This window comes from Spodoptera frugiperda, chromosome 22 (assembly GCF_023101765.2).
Source record: "Spodoptera frugiperda isolate SF20-4 chromosome 22, AGI-APGP_CSIRO_Sfru_2.0, whole genome shotgun sequence".
Taxonomy (NCBI): Eukaryota; Metazoa; Arthropoda; class Insecta; order Lepidoptera; family Noctuidae; genus Spodoptera; species Spodoptera frugiperda.
This window is the reverse complement of record NC_064233.1, coordinates 222,842-250,686: the sequence shown is the minus strand read 5'-3', so window position 1 is coordinate 250,686 and position 27,845 is coordinate 222,842. Positions and strand designations below refer to the sequence as shown.

The window sequence follows — 27,845 nt, the reverse complement described above, 5'->3', positions numbered from 1 at the left end:
CAATACCTATACGTTTTGTACCAAACTATATATTTTCATCGAGTACCCAACAGAACAGCTACGTCTAAATTCATCATTAGCTATTTATTTCAGAATCTCATTTAAAAGCTGTACAAAGCTAATAATTGATATATTTTGTGTGATTTCAAACTCTTTGATCCAAATTATTTCGTAGCGGGAATCGAGCGTTTTTGTTTAAACACAAAATTAGCCAAGTTATAGGGATGATGACGGGGTATTCAAATCAAAAAACTGTTTCAGTCCGTCAGATAGAAAATGAAAAAATATTGGACACGTATTTTTTTATACTTAAATAAAACGAATCAAAGTTTAGGAGTGGGAGCAAATACGTCATTTCTACGTATAAAATGTGCCCAAAAGTGACGCTACGCGATATTTCAAATTAATATATCTCCGAAAGTATTTGTTTCTGTAAGAAAATAAAAAATACGTGTCTAATATTTTAAAATAATCTACAAGACGGACATTAAAATAATAATAATTAGTCATCTACTCTATTTAGTGTGTAGATTAAACAGTCAACCTCGCTACATCCTTGTTGACGGGACATCTACACTACATGAGCTGCTGTTTACATGTCAACATTAGCTCATGACGATACCAAAACGTTGTACGCACGCAACAAAAACGCTACATCCCCGCTAGAATCACTATCATATCATACAAATTACAAAACACCCCAATCATTCAAACTAAACAATTTTTATACACAAAGCAAACTTACTAAACTCTAAACGTTACCTGCGTCGCAACTGCGGGGCGACTGCGTGGCGAGTGCGTGGCAACTGCGTGGCGACTGCGTGGCGTATTTTCACCGTCGATCGTTATTATTACGGTATGCTATTCTATGCTAGTACCTATAGTAGTTTGGTTTGAATGGGCCTACTTTATTTAAGCCTAAGTATTTCGCCTGCTCGTCCGTCAGTTCCGTGAGGTGGGCATCGAACGTGGGAAGGTGTAGACTCGCCACGTACTCGTCCATTTTCTTTGGTAATAGGTATACGTCAGCCTGCAACAGAAATTAAGATTCATTGTGAAAACATCCTTCTTCCTTGTGTTTAGAGTTGACTGCAGATTGTTTGAACGGTTCATATCATAAATCAGGTATTGAAATGTGCCGTATTAAACTTCCATTGTCTTCAGTCCCAGTTCAGTCACAATCCGTCCTATCCATCCCCATTTATCATAAACAATCTCTAATCAACCTCAACTATTCAAACTATCCTTAGGTATCACGAATGAGCCCTAAGCATCTTCAAAACCATCCCTAGACAACATAACTAATCCCCACTAATTCCTAAACATCTCCAAATAATTCGTAGCCAGTCCCATTTAAGTGTGGGAGAGCCATGCTTCGGCACTGCTGGGCCGGCTCGACCGGAGTGATACCACGGCCTCACAGAAAACCGACGTGAAACAATGCTTACGTTGTGTGAGTGAGGTTACCGGAGGCCCAATTCCCCTACCCAATCTTCCCAATCCATGATTCCCTAACAACCCTTAAATTCCTTACCCCCAAAAGGCAACGCACTTGTAACGCCTCTGGTGTTTCAAGTTTCAGGGCGACGGCGATGCTTACCATCAGGCGATACGTATACTCGATTACCGGCGTGTTCCATAAAAAAGTCCTGTATCATTCTAGAACTAGTCCTTTCCAAGATCATAGTTCACCACAATCCCAGTAACCTTATACCTGCGGACTACTTAGCGGGTGTATGAATAAGCAGATAGGATAGTGACCCTAGACTAATCTCAGTCACTTCTCCTCACGCGAGAAGTTCCTAGTCATTTTCCACATATCCCCAGCTTCAACCTTATAGCCGATATGCGGCGCGTTGTATACTCGATGAGAGCCAGCGCCTAACGTGGCGGCCGTGACCGAGACCACGAACGATCGGCTAGCGATCAAACAAGCCATAGCTATCGCTCAACCATCCATAGCTATTCTCAACTATTCATAGCTATACCTAAACATTCCTAGCCATCCCCAACCATCCATAGTATCCCACCCCTTATCGATCTCCGAGCCTCCTTCTTCACCACAATCCCCAGCTTACCTTATACCGATGATGCGGTAGCTGCAGACTACCTAGCCTTACTACCAGGGCTCCGGCTCGAAAAGCAGGAATAGGAATGTGGTAGTTTTTAGTCAATAAGAGTCTTACACTGACTCTCGCTTCGCCCATTACTGTGCCTCCTCTGGTATTACATTGCATATGCATTGTGCAATGGTAGTGGGCGGGAGAAGCAATGGATGATTATACCCCTTTAAAAAAACTTACCTTATACCGATGATGCGGCGCGTTGTATAGCTCAATGAGAGCGAGCGCCTGCGTGGCGGCCGTGACCGAGACCACGAACGACGGCAGCGAGGAACAACACAGGTTCGCCAGTCTACCCTCCGCTAGCAGGACTATGCGCTTGCCGTTTGGCCATATTATGTGGTCCACCTGTAAGTTAGATGATTGGTATTTATTTTTATTTTTTTTATGTTAAATTGGCCTACGAAATGGCCGCTATCTTGCCTGATGGTAAGTGATGATGCGGCCTACGATGGAGCACCGTCTGCCCATAAGCAACCTATTCACTCGGGCTTTAAATCCTAAAAAAGAAACTCTAATAGTAATTCTTGACCCGGGAGGCCGGGAATCGAACTCGAAACCCCTTGTTGTAAGTGTATAGTCAAACTCATACCAACGAGGCGTCCAAACAAAATATAATTAATCCGACATCTATAGAGGACCGCATTTTCAGCAATGCCTACTTTATTCAAGTGCGTAAGTTATAGTACGTTATACATATTTACTTATGTTTAGTTTAGTAGGTGTACGATGTTCAGTGGCCTTATGTGCGACTCTGTCTTAGCTTAAGTCGGAAAATGTCACAACGTTGCAGTACTTGCCATTGGTAGCAATGCGACCGTTTCCATGAAAACAAATATACGAGTACGATACATCACAAACCTTTTCTTCCCCGAAGGGGTAGCGTAGAGGTGTGCGTGAAAGGAATTTATATTTTTAATGTATTTTTCTAATAAATTTATTGACGTCTTAAATTAGGTTGCGGCTAGGAGTCACTCATGAAAAAGTGTATCGCCCGGTAACGTCTGTTACAATGTGTCACCGAACGAGAGAGAGGCGAATGCCTTGCGTCTCTCTCCCACTCAAACATGACATGATCTTTCCGCCGCTAAAGACGTTGTCACCTAAAATCTTTGCCCGTAAAACCGACTTTACAGGCATCCAATTTTTTTTTAAGTTTTAGTAATTTGTACATATTTATTTATTACTTATTAAAGTTTTGATTTCTTATTAACAAATAAACACAAACCTGGCTCCGCACCCGCTCCCAGAGCAGGTCGGGCGTGCGCAGCGCGTGCACGTCGACCTCGGTGTTGCTGTGTCCCATGTTGCAGACCACGCAGCCGTTCTTCAGCTATATTAGGCACAATAAATAAACACAAACCTGGCTCCGCACCCGCTCCCAGAGCAGGTCGGGCGTGCGCAGCGCGTGCACGTCGACCTCGGTGTTGCTGTGTCCCATGTTGCAGACCACGCAGCCGTTCTTCAGCTATATTAGGCACAATAAATAAACACAAACCTGGCTCCGCACCCGCTCCCAGAGCAGGTCGGGCGTGCGCAGCGCGTGCACGTCGACCTCGGTGTTGCTGTGTCCCATGTTGCAGACCACGCAGCCGTTCTTCAGCTATATTAGGCACAATAAATAAACACAAACCTGGCTCCGCACCCGCTCCCAGAGCAGGTCGGGCGTGCGCAGCGCGTGCACGTCGACCTCGGTGTTGCTGTGTCCCATGTTGCAGACCACGCAGCCGTTCTTCAGCTATATTAGGCACAATAAATAAACACAAACCTGGCTCCGCACCCGCTCCCAGAGCAGGTCGGGCGTGCGCAGCGCGTGCACGTCGACCTCGGTGTTGCTGTGTCCCATGTTGCAGACCACGCAGCCGTTCTTCAGCTATATTAGGCACAATAAATAAACACAAACCTGGCTCCGCACCCGCTCCCAGAGCAGGTCGGGCGTGCGCAGCGCGTGCACGTCGACCTCGGTGTTGCTGTGTCCCATGTTGCAGACCACGCAGCCGTTCTTCAGCTATATTAGGCACAATAAATAAACACAAACCTGGCTCCGCACCCGCTCCCAGAGCAGGTCGGGCGTGCGCAGCGCGTGCACGTCGACCTCGGTGTTGCTGTGTCCCATGTTGCAGACCACGCAGCCGTTCTTCAGCTATATTAGGCACAATAAATAAACACAAACCTGGCTCCGCACCCGCTCCCAGAGCAGGTCGGGCGTGCGCAGCGCGTGCACGTCGACCTCGGTGTTGCTGTGTCCCATGTTGCAGACCACGCAGCCGTTCTTCAGCTATATTAGGCACAATAAATAAACACAAACCTGGCTCCGCACCCGCTCCCAGAGCAGGTCGGGCGTGCGCAGCGCGTGCACGTCGACCTCGGTGTTGCTGTGTCCCATGTTGCAGACCACGCAGCCGTTCTTCAGCTATATTAGGCACAATAAATAAACACAAACCTGGCTCCGCACCCGCTCCCAGAGCAGGTCGGGCGTGCGCAGCGCGTGCACGTCGACCTCGGTGTTGCTGTGTCCCATGTTGCAGACCACGCAGCCGTTCTTCAGCTATATTAGGCACAATAAATAAACACAAACCTGGCTCCGCACCCGCTCCCAGAGCAGGTCGGGCGTGCGCAGCGCGTGCACGTCGACCTCGGTGTTGCTGTGTCCCATGTTGCAGACCACGCAGCCGTTCTTCAGCTATATTAGGCACAATAAATAAACACAAACCTGGCTCCGCACCCGCTCCCAGAGCAGGTCGGGCGTGCGCAGCGCGTGCACGTCGACCTCGGTGTTGCTGTGTCCCATGTTGCAGACCACGCAGCCGTTCTTCAGCTATATTAGGCACAATAAATAAACACAAACCTGGCTCCGCACCCGCTCCCAGAGCAGGTCGGGCGTGCGCAGCGCGTGCACGTCGACCTCGGTGTTGCTGTGTCCCATGTTGCAGACCACGCAGCCGTTCTTCATGCGCTCCATGTGCTCGCGCGTCACCACGCCCTTGTTGCCCGTCGCCGTTATCACTATGTCCACTTGTCTTATCACCTGCAGTTAAGAAAAAATATAGGAACCTTACATGTTTTTACCAACCTCTCATAAATTTCAAGGAATGTCTTTTTTGAGGGGGGAAAATTACCCTATGATGTCACGATGAGTGTCAGACTCTTACTGACTAAAAACCACCCCGTTCCTACTCCTACTTTTCGAGCCGTATAAACTCGCTAGGTAATCCGCAGCTCTACGTTAAGGAATGCCTAATCTAAGATTGGACTAGACAACTGGCTGCTAGGCAGTGTTGAGCGGGTTTCCCCGCACGGAGCAACTCTTTGTGCGATCCATAAATAAAAACAATCTAAAAGTATGTATCTTCCTTAGAACTTACGGAGTATACAAAATCCTTGAAAAATACGTAACTCACCTCATTTAATTTGACGACTCTGAACCCATCCATGGCGGCTTGTAACGCGCATATTGGGTCTATCTCTGTCACGTACACCTGTAAACAGCGTTCAAAGTTTATGTAGGATTTACAATATCAAAATAAGCAAAGTTCATTTTTTCTTCAAATACATTCTGTATTTAAAGAGATTGCACGTAAGCTATTCGATTCTACGCGTGATCGAAAGGCTGGCTATTTCTTCAGTCAGAAAATAAGCCTTGCCATTCAACATGGCAATACGGCCAGTCTTATAGGAACGTTCTCCAGTGTCAGTGATGCGAACGAGTACTACGAGAATTTTTATTAATTTTTTCTTTATTTTAGTTTTATTCCTTTTTTTTTAGTTATTTTTAAGTTGTATAGCAAAGTTAAAATAAACATTTATTTTGACTGCACGGTTGGCGCGACGGCTGGGCAACCGGCTGCCGCGTAACGTGTAGCGGGTTCGATACCCGCACGGAGCAACTCTTTGTAAGATCCACAAATTGTTGTTTCAGGTCTGTGTGTCATGTGTATGTGAAATTGTATGTTTGTAAATGCACCCACGACACAGGAGAAAATCCTAGTGTAGGACAATGACACTATTCAATACACACACACACAACGTCACGCTTTTTATCCCCGAAGGGGTAGGCAGAGGTGCACATTACGACACGTAATGCCGCTATAAAATGTACACCCACTTATCACTATTTGTGTTGTAAGTCCCATGAAATAGGGGTGAGTCTATTGCCTATATGGCACTGGGCACAATTCCAGACTCCGTGTTTACTACCGTAAAATGGGGTGAATAGGGATCGAGAGGTGAATATGGTCAGAAGAGAGGTGAATAGGTATAGGGATATTTTTCATAGTATCTATTCAACCCTCTTCTGTCCCTATTCACCTCTCGATCCCTATTCACCCCATTTTACTGTACCGAAAAATTATCGAAAAACCGAAAAAAGCCCAACAATACTTTGTCCCACCCGGGAATTGAACCCGAGACCCCTTGTTCGGCAGTCGCACTTGCGACCACTCGACCAACGAGGCAGTCTATTCAATGCGTTACAAAATCTATACTAATATTATAAAGCTGAAGAGTTTGTTTGTTTGTTTGAACGCGCTAATCTCCAGAACTACTAGTCCGATTTGAATAATTCTTTTTGTGTTGAATAGTGTATTTATCGAGGAAGGCTATAGGCTATAAAACATCACGCTATGACCAATAGGAGCTAAGCAGAGCGGGTGAAACCGCGTGGAAGTAGCTAGTTTTTAAATAGAAGAAGTAAAAATATACAATGTTCATGTATTATGTACTCACAACGCATCCCAGTGCCTTGAGCGCCTGACAGCACCCCTTGCCGACCTCGCCGTACCCGCAGACGACCGACTGCTTACCCCCAAACATTAGATCAGTACTGCGCTTCAACGCGTCTATTATACTTTCCCTGAAACATAATAATCAGGATATTACTTTTCGAGAATTTTAAAGCATCAATTTCTTTTTTATTAGTCATTTTAATACAAAAAGTACTACTAATTTTCTTAAAAAACTACGATCATCAGGAACAATTTCAACAAGCTTAAAATATCCATAAAGACATACGGATGCCCGACTCAGGAATCGAATTCCAGAGCTATCTCCGAGGTAATGTTTACTTTACAAACAACTGAATGTTATTAAACACCTGAAACCTCAAGGCTTTTGTCACTCAAGCATCGAGTCGGATATTGGCTTAGATGGGTTGGAAATCGCAACAATTAAAAAACCTGATGTTTAATCAGAGAGCTACTATCACAATCTTTCTGTCACACTTCTAGATCCTCATTAAGGGTTGACAAGCACTGTCGAGGAAAAGAAATGCTGGTGGTCACCATCATTTTTATTTAAGGAGATATCCATGTATACCAGCTATGAGGATCATCTGACACCCGTAACAGCAGAGGCTTTACAAGTACGTTGCCGGCCTTTTGGGGTCGTATGGAATTGTTGGGGATTGGAGAGATTGGGAAGAGGGATAATTCAACCTCCGGTAACCTCCGGTAATCCTTACTCACTCACACAACGAAACACAACGCAAGCGTTGTTTCACGCCGGTTTTCTGTTAGACCGTAGGAGGCGTATCACTCCGGTCGAGCCGGCTAATTTATATAAAAGGTGGAACTCACCGGCAAGAATATAAGTTATCGAACTTGGTCTTGGTGACGGAGTCGTTGACATTCATGGCAGGCACGCACAGCTTGCCCGCCTTGCTCAACTGGTACAGGCGGTGGACGCCCGTCACACTCTCCTCTACTATACCTGGAATAAAGCAATATTTTCTAATAAGTGGACTGATTGAGCACGTTTGAGAATGTCAGTAAACTAGTAGTGTCAGTAGAATATATCAGCAAAAGAATTGAGAAAAGACTATTATGAACTGACGACCAATAGAGTACTAGTAGACTATCAGAAAACCAGTGGATTATTATTAGACCAATTGACTGTTAGCTGACGGTAAATAGAGTACCAGTAGACTACTAGTAGGCTATTAATAGACCAGTAGACCGTCTGTTAACTAGTAGATAACTAGTAAACCATATAGACCATTAGTATACCATGGGTGAATTAGTAGACTACTAATAAACTGCCATAAACATATTATTACAACTCAACTAGACTATCAGTAAACTAGTAGACATATATGTCTACCTTCAATAAACCATTACTAGACTGTGAATAGATTAATAGACCACTAGTAAACTGTCACAAACATATTGTAGCGACACTCTGACAAGTGACAGATGACAGTAGTCGCACATAGACTAGCGACGAGCAAATTAACGGATGACGTCATAAATATCCTGCATCGCACATACGAAGTTTACATGCGAATTAACACGGATAGATCACCTCGCCTGGTCGGAGGATCCTCCTTTTCTTAGGGAACTTTACTCGCTGTTCCCTAAAATATTATTGCAACTCAAGTAAACCATCAGTAGACTAGTAGACAGCTAATAAACAATCAATAGACCATTAGTAGACCGTGAATAGATTAGTACTCTAGAAAACTGTCACAAAAATATCATTACAACACAAGTAGACCATCAGTATACCAATAGACCACGAAAAGACCACCAGTAGACCAGTAGACCACGAAAAGACCATCACAAAAAACATCATAAAAACCTTAAAAAACATACCCTTAATATGTTTGAAGGCCGCGGCGTGTTTCTTCAGCATGAGATGGGTGGCGTCCCCCCCATCATCGAGGATCATGTTGGGGGTCCACGTGGCTGTGGGGGTGCAGCACTGGTCGATGCACCACCAGAACGCTTCCTCGCTTTCCCCGCGCCACGCGAATATTGCGTAGCCTGAAAACCATGGGCGTCAATTTCTAGTTTTAAAACTTTGAGTAATACTGTCAAGAAATCGAAAATGTATTTTTTTTTATAAAGCTCGTTGTCCCTCACAAGTAGGTAGTAGGCCAAAGTTTTTTATTTTAGAAGCCTACACATCTTCCACGTGAATAAAGGCATACCGTCAGGTCCCTTGCCATCGTCGTTTACCAAGCCATTACGTTCTGAGGTAGCTTGCACTCTCACGGCGACGAGCTCGAAGATTAATAAAAAAAACTTTAGATTGATCCAGACATTTTAGAAAATCCGATAGTGTTTTTTTATGATATAGGTAAGCCACTAAACGATCATACGGAACACCTGATGGTAAACAATCGCCACCGCCCAGGGACACTTGACACACCAGAGGCGTTACAAGTGCGTTGCTGGCCTTTCGGGGTTAGGAATTTAAGGGTTGCTGGTAGATCGGTTAATGGGAAGATTCAGAAAGGGGGTAGTTGGGCCTCCGGCAACCTCACTTACACAACGCAAGCGTTGTTTCACAACGGAATTCTGTGAGTCTGATTTAGTCTGTCAAACATATAAAAGTAGTAATATATCCATTTTTCCTGAGAAATACAACCCGGGTCTGTTCAAGGTCAGAGTAAATAGGTACCTAAGTCTGTGTGCTCCATCCTCGGACACATCTTCGCTTCACCGTCCTGGCAGTAAGCGGGTTGGTGGCCAAACGCAGCCTTTTTTTATGAAACAAGCCGATAATCGAGCAGACGTATTACCTGATGGTAAGCAATCGCCGCCGCCCATGGACACTTGAAACACCAGAGGTGTTACAAGTGCGTTGCCGGCTTTTTGGGGGTTAGGTATTTAAGGGTTGTTGGGGAATCGGGGATTGGGAAGATTGGGAAGGGGGATAATTGGGTCTCCGGCAACCTCACTCACACAACGAAACACAACGCAAGCGTTGTTTCACGTCGGTTTTCTGTGAGGCCGTGATCACTCCGGTCGAGCCGGCCCATTCGTGCCGAAGCATGGCTCTCCCACACTTAGGTGGGGTTGTTATCTATATGCCCAATTAGGCCTCCAGTGGTCTCACTCACACAACGTAAGCGTTGTTTCATGTCGGTTTTCTGTAAGGCCGAGTCTGTCAACTACATAAAACTAGTAATATATCTCACCGGCATGCGCCAAAGCGGCCGCTACTTCATTCTGCGTGCTGTATATGTTGCAGGCTGCCCAGCGCACGGTCGCGCCCAGTGCTGCTAGCGTCTCGATCAGCACCGCCGTCTGCGCGTTTATGTGGGTACAGCCTACTATCTGTGGGAGAAGGGGGGATATAATTCAAAGTCAAAGTCAAAGCATTTATTTCAATTAATCCTAAATAAGGCACTTTTGAAACGTCAAATTGAATTGTCCGTCAGTCTGTCTGTCCGTGAAGCTAATTTAATTGTATTAACTTCCTGGAGACATACTAAATTAATGTTTATTATGTTATCGGCTTACTCACGGAAACTGTTTGACGAGGAACTCGACTAGTTTCAAGCTATGCTGTAGTAGTAGCAGCGTGACAGTCGCCGCGTCGTGTGTCGCGGAATGATGCTCATGAATATGAGCGTCTAGCACGGCTTGATACTAGTCGAATTCTTGGCGTGAGTAAACCGATAACATAACAATTAAGACGAAATATAATAAAGATTTTGTATAACAATTATTGTCAGTCATGACTCCATACTCCGTACGGACTGCCTCGTTGGTTGAAATTCGACTGCCTGACAAACAAACAAAAGGGATTTGGATCTGATTCCCAGCCTTCCGGATCGGGCACAGTATTGCTGAGACTTTTTCGATTTTTGGAAATTTTCTCAGTAGTAGCACGGAGTCTGGTATTGTGACCAAAAAAGCAACGTCACGCCTTTTATACCCGAAGGCAGAGGTGCACATTGCGGCACCTACTTTTCACCATTTATGTTGTAAGTCCCATGTAATAGGGGGTGAGCCTATTGCCATAATATACTGGGCACAATTTCAAACTCCGTGCTACTACTGAGAAATTTTCGAAACACCGAAAATAGTCCATTAATACTTTGCCCGACCCGGGAATCGAACCCGAGACCTCTTGTCCGGCAGTCGCACTTGCGACCACTCGACCAACGAGGCAGTTCAGCAGGGTCAAACAGGCAGAGAATGCCAACGGCATTATGTCCAACCATGTATATGCTTAAAGCTTCACTACATAGTATAAAACAAAGTCGCTTTCTCTGTTCCTTTGTATGCTTAAATCTTTAAAACTACGCAACGGATTTTGATGCGGTTTTTTTATATAGATAGAGTGATTCAAGAGGAAGGTTTATATGTATAATACATGCATAATTTATTACCATTGCGCTAGCTTTAAATAAATAAAAGAGGGATTACAACTGTATATGTGCACCTCTGCTAACCCCCTCTACAAAACGAACGCATTACGTAAAATCTTGACCTAAAAACCTCAACCCTCAACTACACATTTACTGAAACAAACTAAGTACACAGAAAACGTGGTGAAAACAAATTATTTCAGCCTGAAACGACGTGTGTACAGTTAAAAGCCTTGCTTTCAGAGCTGTTAGGCTGCCTGTTGACCGGAGCGGAGCGGAGAAACGGAGAAATATTAACCAATAAGATTGCACAAAATCTTCGCTCCTCTTTAGTAGACACATTTTGTGCAATCCAATTGGTTAATATTCGAGAAGAGACAGACAGCCTTAGGGTGCTTTTCCACCAGAAATGTGCTATGTAGCTATGCTACAAAGATGTGAAACTATGTGACCGTTTCCACTGATACTAATCTATGTAGCTGTGCGAGGAAGATGCGCAGCTCGACTATGCGATGTATCGATAGTAGGTCGCATCTATAGCACTCATTCACAGCACGCATCTTTTCATATAAAAACATAGCAAAATCCGATTCCAACAGTGCTAAGCTATGTGTGCCAATGATTATGATTGGTAAAAGCCAAACACATCTACAGCAACGTAGCATAGCACGTCTCTGGTGGAAAAGCACCCTTAAACTGTACTTCTATGAAGAAAGTAGGTACATTATACTGAAAAGTCATGAAAAGCGGTTTGAGGTCGACTGAAATTATTTAATTGTGAACTAGTATTTAACTGAAGAATCCTGGGTAGGTTAAAACATTCCTATCTCGATTGCCTCGTCGTCTGTCGACTGTTCGCAAGTGTGACTAAGGGTCTGCCGGTCTGCCGGGCTAAGGGTCTCGAGTTCGATTCAATAAAGCCGAATGTCATAGTGGCTCGGAGATTTAAGACGCCCGCTTCTCATGCATGAGGGTATGGGTTCGAAACCTACCAACGGCAAGTACTAATGTGACTTTTTCCGAGTTATATGTACTTTCTAAGATTATTTAGAAACCACTGACAAACGGTGAAAGAAAATATCGTGAGGAAACCTGGGCTTATAATTTCTAATTATAAGTTTGAAATCGCCAACCCGCATTGAGCAAGCGTGGTGATTAATGCTCAAACCTTTTCCATGCAAGAAGAGACCTTTGGTCAGCAGTGGCCACTTATAGGCTGTTGATTGATGATGATTTTTTTATGTTTGTACAAGCCCGCCACAACCTCCCATACCGCTGCAACTCCTGTAAGTCAGGATCTACAGTAGATACAAACATGAAAACACCGGAACACTGAAGTCCGGCGCGTCCCAGGGAAATGAATGACTGTCTTGGATCCCGCAACGAAACAAATCAGAAGATGTTATTAGAGGAGAAGAAAAAGAAAACGATAGTTTCCACTTCCCTCGGTGAATTTAATGCAGGAGACAGGATGACTTAACATGAAATAATAAGCTTGTTTTAATAAGGATTTTATGGTCTTTTTTTACAAGCACTAACCTTAGCATCCTTCAAAGGCTTATCATCCTTAGCCCTTGCTCTGAGAGCCATGATGCCCGGCATCTCCTGTTCAGCAATCTCGATCTCCCGTCTCCCGAAGGCATGCTGTTCAATGTTCCTGACGCAATACGCTGGGTTCGGCTGTCCAGCTGCGATGGCCTTCTCGTGAGGCTGGACTCCTTCATCTTCGTCTGATGATGACCCTGGAACAATGGAGATGGAGGAGTTTAGTGGGGTTTCTCAGCAATTGTATGGTGTTTGGAGCTGGGATGATAAAGAATAAAAAAAAAATGCCCTTTTGCATTACAATGCTAGGTAGTCTGTGGACCAAGTACCTGGATTAACCGGAGCTCCGGCTTAAAAAGCAGGAGTAGGAACGGGGTGGTTTTTAGTCAGTAAGAGTCTGACACGTCATCTTGCCTTGTGTTGGATAGTGCATTTACGAACGACAATGATCAATAGGAGCCAAGCTAGGCGGGTGAAACCGAAACGCGGAAATAGCTAGCAAGACATAATCTGTGAATAACCCGTCCAGCTGTCTCGGATCATAGCGGGTGGAGTCATTCAGTGATTTAACACCGTCAAAAATACAATATGTTATATGTAAGGTGCACTTGCACGGTTCTCTCACATTATCCTTTATCTGATTGTTTGGACTTTAAAAGAAACTATGACCTTTGAGTTTGTTTCGGCATTTCTTCACATAGTAGTTGGATAGGAAATAGTTTGATAGGCCTTATCTAGTTATTTCAAAGATTGACGTGAAAAAGTGTTATCTTATAACCAACTTACAAAAAAACCTTTATACGAAACTTACAAAAGTCGCTCCCAGAAACGATGGAGTATCTCTTCTTCGCAGCCTTTGGTTTCTTCACTTCGGTCACAGTTTCCATTATTTAAATAAAACTTAACTATAATTTTATGTAAAAAGTCCACTAAAGTTGCTAACAATATTAGAGTGCTTTTCCACCAGAGATGTGCTACGAAGATTGACTGTTTCCACTGTTACTAAGCTATGTAGCTGTGCGAGGAAGATGCGCAGCTTGAGTACGCGATGTATCGATAGTAGGGAAGCCATCCATAGCACACAACTTTCCATATAAAAAACATAGCTTAGCTGAGACAGTTTCCACCAGTGCTATTCGTTGGTTCATATAGCTATATGAACCAACGAATATGAACATATAGCTATATGAACCAATGAATATAATTGGTGCAAGCCAAACGCATCCACAGCAACGTAGCAAAGCACATCTCTGGTGAAAAAGCACCTTTAGAACGGTTTAACTGTCTACATTCAAGATCCTTCCACGCCTGATGGTAAACGATTTCGGTCACCCATGTACCGCATCACCAGATGAATTACAAATGCGTTGACCGGCCTTTCGTTTCACTCTTTTCCACACTTATCCCACACACTCACTTTATTATCACCTCTCACACGTACTGTACCTCTACCATGAGTTTGAAGCAATAGTATTTATCGATAGTCGCTAGCGACGACGTACATTTTTTATATGTCAAATTTTAATTCCACTGGTGACCGGTGTAGGCTTTTTAAAATTAGACAAATAGCGACAAGTACTATTGCTTCAAATTCATGGTAGAGATACTGTACATTTAACTTCTCTTTGCTTTACTTTATAGCTCTACTCTGTAACTCTTTTACAAGTAAAGTAAAACAATTTCTTATGTTACAAGTGACTGTATGACTAAAAGACGTAAAGCGATTGGAAATACTAGAGTTTGTGTTACATTATCCCTAGATTGCATTTAATTGTTAACGTAAAATAAAACAAATATATTGCTTGCTTGCATTATTAGAGTTGCTTAGGTAAATTTAATAATGCCAGTCTGCAAAATTAGCTATGACCTTTGGACAACATTGTAATATAGTTTTTATGGTATAAGCCAGTAAACGAGCAGACAGATCACCTGATGGTAAGCAATCGCCGCCCCTATGGACAACCGAAACACCAGAGACGTTACAAGTGCGTTGCCTTTTGGGAGTTAGGAATTTAAGGGTTGTTGGGGAATCAGAGATTGGGAAGGGGAGTAATTGGGCCTCCGGTAACCTCACTCACACAACGCAAGCGTTGTTTCACGTCGGTTTTCTGTGAGGCCGTGTCACACCACTTAAATACTTACTTATATGTAGAGAAAGCCCATAATTAAACAGTGAATTCTGAACCCCAAAACTCCAATACAAAACACATACACTCATATTAAATCGAATCCCCAATGTGTGTACAGCGCAGCGACTACCGACACAATTAAAACATTCAAAGCAACGTCACGCCTTTTATCTCCGAAGAGGTAGGCAGAGGTGCTCATTACGGCACATAATGCCGCTATACAATGTAAGAAAGAAAGAAAGAAAGAAAGAAAATACATTTATTTGGCACAAGCCGCAAAACACACAACATAACACAAAAATGTAATAAAAAAAAAGAACTACGTGTACATGCATAAAAAAAAGAAATAAAATACAAAAACAAAAAAATAAGTTTACATTAGTGTCCCACGGATGCACCAAATAGGTCCAGTTCAGCAATAATGTCGGACAGCTGGTGCCCGACGCTGGTTTTCAACTGGACCTGAGTCGATGACGTGACAGACGCAAATCAGCTCAATACATTCTATTGAAAGCGGGTGTGTTTAAATAAATAAATAATTGGGTGTGTGCATTATAAACTGAGTGTGTGTATAGTAAAAACCATAATAATAGAGAAATCACTTAATACTTACTTATATACAGAAATAATAATAACATATATAATGTAATAAGCAAAAAAGAACAATAAATAAATAGGATAAATATAATTTCTCAACCGGCCAGAAAGCGGAACCTTTTCGCGCGACGACGGACTACATGTTATAAACATACATTTAGGTCGGTACTTAGTTATTTTATTAGTTGCATTTCCATAGAAGTTTGGGGTATTGTTAAATAAAATATGTGGGTCATGTTCATAATTCATAATAGCAATAGTCAGTGTGTACAGAAGAATGTGAAATGTGTCAAATAGCAATAAACTAAATAAAGGTAAGTCTTGGTGAACAGTTTTAAGTGAATTGAATAGTCAGTCTTAGTTTTGCGTCATATTATTGAGTCATTCAGTACGGCTATATCCAGTTTACGCTGCGTGTCCACTAGGTATTGCCGTAGTTGTTTTCTAAATGTATGTATGGTGTTGGTTAATCTGATTGGTGGTGGCAGATTGTTCCAAATTTTGGAAGCCGCATAGCGAAAACTCCCCCTGAATGCTGCAGTTTTATGCGGGTGAGTCGAGAGTTGTTGAAAACATTGCCTCCTTCCACACTCCCGTCCACTCGCCATCCAGCTCAATCTGCTATATAAATAATTTGGTTGTTTATGTCTTATAACATTAAACAACAGACACGCTAAGTGCAGTTTGCGTCTAGATTTCATCTTCAGTACAAAATGTCCATTCAGATAAGGTGTTACATGGCTTCTATAGGGTATGTTGTAACAAAACCTAGCGCATGCGTTTGTACATGTACACCCAATTTCACAATTTATGTTGTAAGTCCCATGTAATAGGGGGTGAGCTTATTGCCATATACTGGGCTCAATTCCAAACTCCGAGCTACTACTGAGGAATTTTTGATAAACCAAACACAAACGCCCAGTAATACTTTATCCGACGGAAACGAACCCGAGACCCCTTGTCCGGCAGTCGCACTTGCGACCACGCGACCCTCGAGACAGTCAATACCAAATACACACACATATAAAATCAAATCACCAATATGTACACAACGAAGCGACACTAGAGACCCAATTAAAACATTTTGAACGTTTGAAATAACCTAAACAAATACCGAATGTAGATAAACCATACAAATCGATTGCTAGAGTTTACATTTCAAAGAGTTATTTGTGGACGACCTTCGATGGAAATTGTTTGTACACATGACTACATGTCAAGTTATACATAACCAGTTTAAACTGACCGTCGAATGTGTGGATAGGTCATACAAAGTGGGTCCATGATATACTGGTTTGGTACGCTCGCATGTCAAGTTACACCAACCTGTCATTAGATTATGGACTCAGTTATATCTGGGTAATAAAGTTGAAAATCAGTTTTAAGTGTGGGAGAGTAATGTTGGGCCGGCTCGACCGGAATTATATCACTTCCTTACAGAAAACCGACGTGAAACAACGGTTTCGATGTATCGATAATAGGGAAGTCATCCATAGCACGCATTCATAGCACATATCTTTCTATATTAAAAACATAGCTTAGCTGATTCCGTTTCCACCAATGCTATGCTGCGTACCAAAGAATATGATTGGTGGAAGCCAAACGCATCCACATCAACGTAGCATAGGTTCTCTGGTGGAAAAGCACGGCGGCGAATGAAGTTACTGGATGATTTTGCCCGTCTAAAAAAGGGTATGAGCTGATTTAGGTGATAGTAGGATACTCTTTATATCACAGGAACGCGGACGAAGCCGCAGCCAAAAGCTAGTATGCAAAAAATCCCTCCAAACTGCACCTCGACTGCACGGTTGGCGCGGTGGCTGGCAACTGGCTACCGTGCAACGTGTAGCGGGTTCGATTCCCGCACAGAGCAACTCTTTGTGTGATCCACAAATTGTTGTTTCGGGTCTGGGTATCATGTATGTATGTGAACTTGTATGTTTGTAAACGCACCCACGACACAGGAGCAAATCCTAATGTGGGGCAACGTTTAAAATAAAAACCGTTTCCATACGATTTTCGGTTAACACACAACTGAAGCAGTTGAACAAAACTAACAACTCAACCTTTCATAAGGAAAACGAATGCATAAAACAAGCGGTCAGTCAGTCCACCTTGGTATTCTAATAAGATCTAGGTAATACGTTGCAAATATGGTATTTTCTAGCGTTCTAGTACTTCTAGTTGGCCTGGTATACCTGCCTTAGATTGACTTCCTTTGAAAACACGGTCACGGTTGCTTGCTAAGTTAAGACATAAAATGTAATTATACTAAAACTAGCTGTTACCAGCGTCCTTACCTACGTTTTGCTATAACTAAAGGTAGTCCATGTATTTCTCTGACTGTTTATCTTTATAACATATCACGACAAAGCGATTTTATGGTATAGCTGACTAGACTTCCACACACATTTGACAGAGACCACGCAGCATCGCTCTCTGATATAAGGGCGTGCGGTCTGCCTGAGCGGGTTCGAGATCGCTCTCGAACCAACCATGACTCGAACCAGCCATACCAAGCATGGATATTATGGCAAACCCGTTTAAATAGAGGAGACCCTAGTAGTCTAGCAGTGGACTGTCACAAGCAAAAATAACTTAACATTTTCTTAGTTTGCTTTTCCACTAGAGATGTAATATGTAACTATGCTACGAAGATGTTATAGCTAAGCTGTGAATCTATGTGACCGTTTCCACTGATACTAAGCTATGTAGCTGTGCGAGGAAGATGCGCAGCTCGAGTATGCGATGTATCGATAGCAGGGAAGTCATCCATAGCACGCATCTTTCCATAAAAAAACATAGCTTATCTGACTCCGTTTCCACAAGTGCTAAGCTATGTGTACCAATGAATATGATAGGTGGAAGCCAAACGCATCCACAGCAACATAGCATAGCACATCTTTGATAGCCATAAAATTACCGTACATTCTGCAGTAACTACAAAACCATTAAAAAGTGACGCGTAACCAAATAAGTCATACAAACAATATCATAGTTTAAAGTCAAACAGTTTTTATGTTTGTTTATAAAGGAAAATTTCTCAATAACAGCACACAGTTCCGCTTATATAATAAGCATAAAAACTTTGAAGACAAAAAAGCAAGCAAACATACATAAGACTAAAACAAATCCAGTTTAACATGGTCCCGCTTAGTATGACATGCCAGTACATTCGACGGTCACTTTATACTGGTTTGTTTAGCTTGCTGCATGGAGCTATACACAACCAGTTTACCATGGTCCTACTTAGTATGAAATTCCAGTCCATTAGACGGTCATTTTATACTGGTTTGTTTAGCTTGCTCTATAGAGCTGTACAAAAACAGTTTACCATGGTCCAACTTTGTATGATTTTTTCGAACTTTGGCAGGTCAATTTATATTGGTTTCTCATAGTTTGATGTAGGTAGTTGTGTTTACCTCGTCTCCTACATAAAAAGGGGAATCACCATACGTTAAACTCATTTAACTATTAATATAAAATTAGGGCTTGTCTGTTTATCTTTTCATCACCATCAGCTTATGGGAGTCAACTCACTGGCTATGAGTCTCCTCTACATAAGTGTCTGTCATAATTTCTAGACTCGAGCGTTGCTGCACACAATGCCCCCACGAATATGGTTGGGCACGTGCAAGTTGGTACACGGCCGGTAATGGAATGGATCAAACAGAGGAGACAAGCGTGAAGGTGTCGCGGTGGCGGCGCGTTGGTGAGCGGTGGCAGGAACGCTGACAGGCGTTTTGGAGATCGCAGTTTAAAAGGTTCAGGTTTATCAGAGAGCGCTGCTGTCCGGTCTCTGTCTAATGTGTAGTCCCTAAGTCGGCTGTTACTTCATTCAGAGGAAGAATAGTTGACAAATGCATTCTACTTTGCGATCGCCACACAGCTTAAAGAACAAAGAGCATAGCACATATTTCACTGAATCTATTACTGATTAAAATGAATCTATATTTGCACATAGATTCATAATAATCTTTTTCCTGGCCATTGCTATTTTTTTTACAATTTGAAAGGTTTTTTTTTGAGGGGGAATATCTTCGAATGCCTTTTCCCGCCTTGAGTGACGCGAGAAGTAATGTCAGATTCTTACTGAATACTTCGTTCTTACTCCTGCTTTACGAACCGAAGCGCCGGTAACCCGCTAGGCAGTTTTTTTTAAATTACGAATTCATGTCTGACATAAAGCCCGTCACAGACGCTATGACAACCACGAATGCAAGCAGTGTATTGAACTATTATAATTAGCCTGCGGCAATAGATCTACAGATGATAGTTTTTGCCGGCATCTTACATAACCTGGGTCTTCGGATCAATATTATTATTTGCAATTAGCAGACAGATGATAGAAATTGGACTTTGAAAATAAAGGAGGTTTTATATTGATTAGTTTATATTTATGGGGCCAAAGAGCAGACGGGCCACCTAATTTTTAGAACTTTGAACTCTGCAATAAATTTATTGTTATTTGGAAATTCCAATCAGTTAAGATATCGAAAGATAAGGAAAATTTGATATAAATATCAAAAAAAATACTAGATACTGATAGAGGTTTATTTATTAGTTTGTCTGTTATGCTTTTACGGCTAAACTTCTAAACCAATTTTGATTACGATTTTACGGCTACCATGCCAGGATGCCAGGGGGTCTTGGTCATATACTTCAGACATCTCAAGATATCAACTACAATATTATTTACAATGTCTTGGCTTTCTGGGGGTTAAGAATATAAAGGGTTGTTGGAGAATAGGGAATTGTGAAGATTGGGCCTCCGGTTAAACCACTCACAAACGAAACACCACGCAAGTTGCGTTGTTTCACGTCGGTTTTCTATTAGACCGTGGTATCTCTCCAGTCGAGCCAACCCATTCATGTCGAAGCATGGCTCTCCCACACTTATAGAGAAAAACACAAGCAAACCAACAGGCAAAAGCTAGTTATTCTAATAAAGAACAAACAAACCAATGTAAACATATCTTTAACCAAAGTCAAAGAACTTTTTATGGCTAAACAGACATACATACGAATCAACACACACTTAAGCAAGACCAGTATAAACAGATCTTCGCATGAGTAGAAGTATCATACAAAGCCAGACCATGGTATACTGGCTTTGTATAGTATTATAAGTAGCCGCGTATAAGTACCTATTGCTAATAAACTTTTTCCTTATGACTATTCACAAATTGGAAATAAAAAAAGCAAAAAAAAAATGGACTATGAATTTATGAAATTTTTAGAGGTCCGTCGATTGTTTAATATGAAATGTCCTGTTGCTATGGAAGACAATATGCTTCCAACTTGTTCCTTAAAAGACTATTTAACAGTGAAAAGCCTAAATATGTATGCTGTTCTATAATTATCCGCCACGGATTAATGGAAGGTAGTGTGTAGTAGTTTAAAGATTACAATAGTGAAGAAATTTCGTACGCGGACCAGTTAATTCAATTTGAGAACATAAAGAAGTTGAATAAACATTAAGTCTACTCTGCATAACGTGGTTCACAAATACGCACAATGCGTGAAACACAGAGACAGAAAGAGATAGCTCTTTCATTATAAACTCATACGTAGATTTTTTGGATGAAAAAAAAATACTATTTTTTATGGAATAAGCCGGTAAACGAGCAGACGCATAACCTGATGGTAAGCAATCGCCGCCGCCCATGGACACTTGAAACACCAGAGGCGTTACAAGTGCGTTGCCGGCTTTTTGAGAGTTAGGAATTTAAGGGTTGTTGTTCGGGAATCGGGGATGGGGAAGATTGGGAAGGGGGAATTGGGCCTCCGATAACCTCACTCACACAACGAAACACAACGCAAGCGTTGTTTCACGTCGGTTTTCTGTGAGGCCGTGGTATCACTCCGGTCGAGCCGGCCCATTCGTGCCGAAGCATGGCTCTCCCACACTTAGCATGGCTCTCCCACACTTAACAGAGACCGGGCTGCTGCGCTCTCTGATAAACCTGAACCTTTTAAACGGCGAACAACGATATATCTTTTTTAATGTTGCCCAACACTTGGATTTTCTTCTGTGCCGTGGGTGCGTTTACAAACATACAAGTTCACATACACATGACACCCAGACACGGAACAAAAATTTGTGAATCACATTACGAGTTACTCCGTGCGGGAATCGAACCAGTTAGACGTTGCACAGCAACCAGTTGTTTAAAATTCCTGAAAATATAACGTCCAAGTCTAGCAAAAAGCATTTGCATTCTAACCACCTTTTTTGCGGGTGGAAAATCATCCAATGATATCCCGCCTTGTGCGAGGCGAGAGTCTAACACTCCCTGTGTTAGACTCTTACTGACTAAAAACCACCCCGTTCCTACTCCAGCTTTTCTAGACGAAGCCCGGGTAACTCGCTTTTTATTTATTTTGTTTTATAGAAATGTAATTTTAAAAACATAAAATCGATTTGGTGTAACTGTAAGTCTATATTGTTGTTAATATATGATTAAATGAATATGAATAAATTGAAAATAAATAGGCAGTCCGCAGCCCCGGCTTCTAACCACCTAGATATTATATACCAACCACCACTTATCAATTTAAATACTAGATACAGAACCCAGAATAAACCTAACTAGCTTTAAATTAAATCCAGTTTTTATACTCAAGATCAACTCGTGAGCAACTTTGACATGGCTGTATAGGTATATAGGTATATATTTGTAAGTATATAGAGTTGAACTTGTGTATATAAAGTGTAGTGACATTATAGAGTGGGACCAGTAATATCTGTGCTTGGACAAGATGAGATCGTTTGTTGTATTCTGTATTGTGCTGGTGGCTGGAGTCTGTGCTACTGTGAGTATTTTTTTTATCATTTATACTACTTCTATTCTATAATAAAGTTACAATAAGTTAGTTAATACCTTTACTGCATATTCATTTCCCTGGGACCCGGACTTAAGTGTTTCGGTGTTTCCATGGTTGTATCTACTGTAGATCCTGGTGCACAGGAGTTGCAGCGGTTATGGGAGTCTGCGGCGGGCTTGTCCCAAAAAAATGCTTTACTGCACGGTTGGTGCGGTGGCTAGGCAACTGACTACCGCGCAACGGGTAGCGGGTTCGATTCCCAGCACGGAGCAACTCTTTGTGATCCATATAGTGTTGTTTCGGGTCTGAGTGTTATTTGTATGTGAACTTTTATGTTTCTAAACGCAGCCACGACACAGGACAAATTCCTAGAGTGGGGTAACGTTTATTTAAAAAAAATACGTCGGGTATTCGTTCCTGACACTATAACTTTAGAACGCACGAACCGATTTCCATGGTTTCGCATTGGGCTCCGTGAGGTTTATAGCAAAGAAAATTCTAGAGAAAAGTAGGAAAACAGGGAAAATCATTGGTGGCGAAACGGAGTTCGCCGGGTTTGCTAGTACTTAATCTTTATATATATAATTCTTCTGTAAGTGTGTATGTCACTGAACTTCTCTTAAATGACTGGACCGATTTTGATGAATTTTTTTGTGTGTGTTCAAGGGGATCTGAGAATGGTTTAGATTCACAATTTTGTCCGCTGGACAATGTTTTTTTAATTAATTTTTAATTTATTAGTAGTTGTTGATTTTGGAATGTTTTACATAGGATCCGACAGACGGCGCTATCATCGCAGTGTCAAATATTAATGACGTTAGATATTGTCATAACATTTGAATAATAATTTTCATCAAAATGGTCCAGAATGTTTTAGCTTATTAAAAAAAGTTTAAAATTTTCAAATTAAAGACGTGTAGACAGGACAACGTCTGTCGGGTCCGCTAGTATAGTGTATAAAGCTAAAGAGTTTGTTTGCTTGAACGTGCTAATCTTCGGGACTACTGATTCGATTACATAATTATTTTTGTATGCAACGCAACGTCACTCCTTTTATCCCCGAAGGGATAGGCAGAGGTGCAGATTAGGCCAAGTAATGCCGCTATACTATGTACACCAACTTTTCACCATCCCATGAAATAGGGGGTGAGTTTATGGCCATATACTGGGCACAATTCCAGACTCCGTGCTATTACTGAGAAATTTTCGAAAAACCGAAAAAAGCCCAGTAATAGCTTACCCGACCCGGGGAACAAACTGCCTACCCCTTCGAGGATAAAAGGCGTGACGATGCACAATTACTTTTTCTCTCCAACAATAGTAACAATGAGACAATAAACTTGAATATAGCTATAAAGTGTTCATAAATAACAAAATGTCAACGGTAGCATATAATTATTGTCATATAAAACATAAAATTATACCACAGACTTGTGTCATCTCATTATATGAGTCACAAGACGTACATTGCTGTAAATTGGCCCAATGACTTAATAGGAGGTTAGCCTATTGCCATATGCTGGGAGCTACTCTAATTCAACGAAAAACGAAGTTTCGTCCAAAACCCCGCAGATTGCACACTACAATTCTATTTATTGCAAACTTTCGTCAACATAAGTGAACAAAAATGAACGAATGAAATGAAGATAAATAAATAGGTTCTGATTTGAAATTAAAAATAAAACGTTATTTTAAGTAATTTCATTAGTAAATCAATTAAACCTACGGCCGAAGATTAAACGAAACTTCGCATTCGAGAACCGGAGTAGGCACAATTCCAGACTCTGTGCTACTACTGAGAAATTTTCGAAAATCCTAAAAAGCCCAGTAATACTTTTGCCAAACCCGAAAATTGCACCCAAGACCCCTTTTCCGGCACGACCAATGAGGCAGTCATGCTTCATAAATACAAGTCCCTACAAACAGAACCGACCATCTTATACATATAGCAAACCAAACAAACACTGAAATCCACAATTCCATTTCAGGAAAAGGCCAACAAAATCACGAGTGAATGCATTAAGGAATCCGGTGTCAAATCTGACGTGTTAGCCGAAGCGAAGAAAGGCAACATTAGCGACGATCCAGCATTCAAAGCATTCACATTCTGCTTCTTCAAAAAGGCTGGCATTGTCGGCGAAGATGGCAAACTGAATAGAGACGTAGCCCTAGCTAAACTACCTTCTGGTGTGGACAAATCTGAGGCAGAAAAGCTATTGGACTCGTGCAAATCTAAAACAGGAAAGGATGCCGTTGACACCGTCTTCGAAATCTTCAAATGCTATCAGCATGGTACTAAATCACACATTCTGTTCGCATCGTAAGCTAAAAGGGGTCTAATGGCTGTTTTCACTAACCAATCTCCCACAAGATAGGTGTCGCTTAACAACATTTTTGACTGCACGGTTAGCGCGGTGGCTGGGCAACTGGCTGCCGTACAACGTGTAGCGCTTTCGATTCCCGCACGGAGCAACTCTTTGTGTGATCCACAAATTGTTGTTTCGAGTCTGGGTGTCATGTAAACGCACCCGCGACACAGGAGAAAATCCTTGTGTGGGGCAACGTTATATAAAAAAAATATTTCATCAACTTGCAAATGACACCTAAAGTTAAGCGGGTGCTTCCCCTACGTTAAGTAAACCCTTACTTAAGAAATGGTTGGTGAAAATTGCCATTAATATTCTAATAGTTTAGTTGTTATTCTCCGAATGACCCCTGTCAGCAAAGTCTTAAGCTCTAAATGACCCCAATGTTAAGTTTCTGTTTTTCAATTTTGTCTCTAGATATTTCAGTTATATTAACTTAATATTTATTACTGTTTATAATTAATTTGTTTAATACACAGTTATAATATAAAGATAATTTAAAAACAAAGGTAATGTGTATAGAATTTCGGAGCGCGATAATTTTGTCGCATCTGTTTCAAAAATTGTTCAATGCGTTAGTATGATGTAGGTAATCAAAAATGTGATCAATTAGAATACAAACTTTATAGTATAATTAAATACACGACAAAAAATATATTACTGATGTTTTATTTTTGTTAATCTTGTGTTATTACTTAAACTTGTACTTACATACATAGAAGTTGAAAGATCTCTATCTCTACACTGAATTTGGTTAGTCAATTAGACTTATTTTATTGGCTGACTAGCTGACCCGGCAAACTTCATACCGCATTTTCTCACCTTTAAAGCCTTTCCTGGACATCTACAAATAATTCAAGACTAAAATTTGCCAAATCGGTCCAGCCGTTCTCTAGTTTAGCGAGACTAACGAACAGCAATTGATTTTTATATATAGAGAAATTGTGTTATGAAAATTGGATAGGAATAGAAACGCGCATCGACCAAATTATACTTTTGAAAAAATACTTTAAACTTTACAAAACTAAACTGGGCTCAAAACTCGAACATAGCACTAATATTTCTTGTTCAAACATTTAAACAAACAACCCCCAAAATTACAAAAAAAAAAAATCTTACAAAGCAAAAAAATGTGGATTCAACTACCACCTAATACACTGTCTATCCCAACATCGATATTGGCAAAACGCTCACTTGGATTATAGGGGTCTGATCGGAGAGAGCAAAGATTGTTTGCACACGACCCCCTAATGCGTACAAATAGACTTGATATTAAAGATTTTGTCTCTTGTTCACGCGTCAGTGATATTCTGATACTTATGCCCTAGTTTATAAGGTATGTATTATTGTATGTATTTCTTACTTATGAATCAACGGGGCTGGCATGTTCTTAGAATAAAAGCCCCTTAAATAAAAGATAAAAAAAAAAAATGGTGAAAAGATTTTGTCTCGTTGCTTGGTACAATCTATTGAATATGAGTTTCGAGAGACGTTCGACGATCGTTTAGACTATGCCTAAACTGATCTTACCTATATCTTTAGTACTAAATAGACTAATATTATAAAGGTGAGAGTTAATTTGTTTGAACGCGCTAATATCCGACACAACTGGTTGGAATTGAATAATTATTGTCGTGTTGAAAAGTCCATTTATTGAGGAAGGGTTTATAGGCTATAAAACTTCACGCTACGTGCAATAGGAGCAGCGGGTGGAACCACGTGGTAACTAAGCTATACTCTATATTATAGAGCTATAAAGTTCGCTAGTTTGAACGCGCTAATCTGCGGAACTAGTCGTTCAAAATGAATAATTCTTATCGTGTTGGATAGTCCATTTATCGAGAAAGACTATAGGCTATAAAATATTATGGTACGATCAATAGAAGTAGAGCAGCGAGTCAACACCGCGGAAGTTATACAGTTTGGCGATTTTTGATAAAAAAATATACATGTATATTTTGGTGAATAAATGTTTAAAAAAAAAGTAGCTAGTTTTTCTATAAAATAAGACTTAATCAAGATTGATCTAGGCTATAAACGACCGGAGCTGCGGACTACCTAGCGGGTTACCGGTACAGGAGTAGGAACGGGGTGATTTTTAGTCAATAAGAGTCTGACATTCCCTCTCGCCTCGCCCAAGGCGGGAGAAGTCATTGGATGATATTTTCCCCCTTAAAAAAGGCTATAAACGAATCATTATTACTTAGCAATACATTTCTAAGTGAAACCAACGTAGGTACTACTCCTTATCACCACCCATTTCACGATCCTTCACGGCTGGACAAAGAAATACGTATCCGTGACCGTGCGATAAGAATCCATTAGTTAAAGGTACTATGACTACTATACACTAGCTACTAGCTACACTTTGGAACGAGCACCTAGCTTCACTGACAGACAGACTGACGGGCAATTCAATTTAACGTTTCAAACATGCCTAATTTAGGATTCATTGAAATAAATGCTTTGATTTTGACTTTATACAAAAGACGTGTAACAATGTTTCTTTAAACAAAACTTTTTAAGTGTGGGAGAGCCATGCTTCGGCACGGCCAAGCAGAAAACCGACGTGAAACAACGCTTGCGTTGTGTGAGTGAGGTTACCAGAGGCCCAATTACCCACCTCCCAATCTTGCCAATCCCCGATTCTCCAACAACCCTTAAATTCCTAATCCCCAAAAAGCCGGTAACGCACTTGAAACGTCTCTGGTGTTACGGATGTCTATGGGCGGTGGCGATTGCTAACCATCAGGTGATCCGTCAGCTCGTTTACCGGCTTATACCACAAAAAAAAACTATGCAAGATAAATAAATCATTGTGTTTTAAATCTAAGCTAAACCTAAACACTATTTGTTCACTTATCAGTAAGGAATGTTTACGGTAATTAGCTTAACATAATAATAATACTATACGTAGTTTGTTAGAATTCATTAAAAACTTAAGTATCGTCACGCGTTTTATCCCCGACGGGGTAGGCAGAGGTGCACGTTATAAGTTCCATGTAATAGTGGGTGAGTATATTGCCATATACTAGGTACTAATGAGTGCTACAACTGACAAATTTTCGAAAATCCGAAAAAATCCCGTCAATACTTTACCTGACTCTGGAATTAAACTCAAGATCACTTTCCTAGCAGTTGCACTTGCGATCAATCGACC

At 41.4% G+C, this 27,845-nt stretch overlaps 2 protein-coding genes across 7 annotated transcripts in view; one reads left to right on the top strand and one right to left on the bottom strand.

Annotated features, from left to right (window-relative positions):
* Positions 1-405: 405 nt before the first annotated feature.
* Positions 406-27,845, bottom strand: part of LOC118279912 (adenosylhomocysteinase-like 1) — a 56,385-nt gene continuing 28,945 nt past the window's right edge. Inside the window, exons 2-11 of one of the 6 annotated variants that reach the window (XM_050702652.1) lie at positions 13,577-13,694; positions 12,760-12,962; positions 10,042-10,180; positions 8,711-8,881; positions 7,697-7,829; positions 6,849-6,975; positions 5,525-5,602; positions 4,972-5,151; positions 2,305-2,471; positions 409-1,034 (exon numbers count right to left, since the gene is read on the bottom strand). In XM_050702652.1, coding sequence (XP_050558609.1) covers positions 872-1,034; positions 2,305-2,471; positions 4,972-5,151; positions 5,525-5,602; positions 6,849-6,975; positions 7,697-7,829; positions 8,711-8,881; positions 10,042-10,180; positions 12,760-12,962; positions 13,577-13,652 — 1,437 coding nt within the window. In that variant the 5' untranslated portion in view covers positions 13,653-13,694 and the 3' untranslated portion in view covers positions 409-871. Of the gene's footprint in view, positions 1,035-2,303; positions 2,472-4,971; positions 5,152-5,524; positions 5,603-6,848; positions 6,976-7,696; positions 7,830-8,710; positions 8,882-10,041; positions 10,181-12,759; positions 12,963-13,576; positions 13,695-27,845 lie in introns of all 6 variants that reach the window. The other 5 variants (XM_050702648.1, XM_050702650.1, XM_050702653.1 and 2 more) reach the window with 5 other exon arrangements.
* Positions 22,166-25,342, top strand: LOC118279913 (B1 protein). Its single transcript, XM_035599765.2, has 2 exons — positions 22,166-22,307; positions 24,308-25,342. The coding sequence occupies exons 1-2, from the start codon at positions 22,254-22,256 to the stop codon at positions 24,641-24,643; spliced, it is 390 nt and encodes a 129-aa protein (XP_035455658.2). The 5' UTR covers positions 22,166-22,253; the 3' UTR covers positions 24,644-25,342.

Excerpts from the sequence above, each read along its gene's own strand:
- LOC118279913 (XM_035599765.2), top strand. The coding sequence starts at position 22,254 with ATGAGATCGTTTGTTGTATTCTGTATTGTGCTGGTGGCTGGAGTCTGT. Across the intron at positions 22,308-24,307 it reads TGGCTGGAGTCTGTGCTACT|GAAAAGGCCAACAAAATCAC; the intron begins GTGAGTATTTTT and ends ATTCCATTTCAG.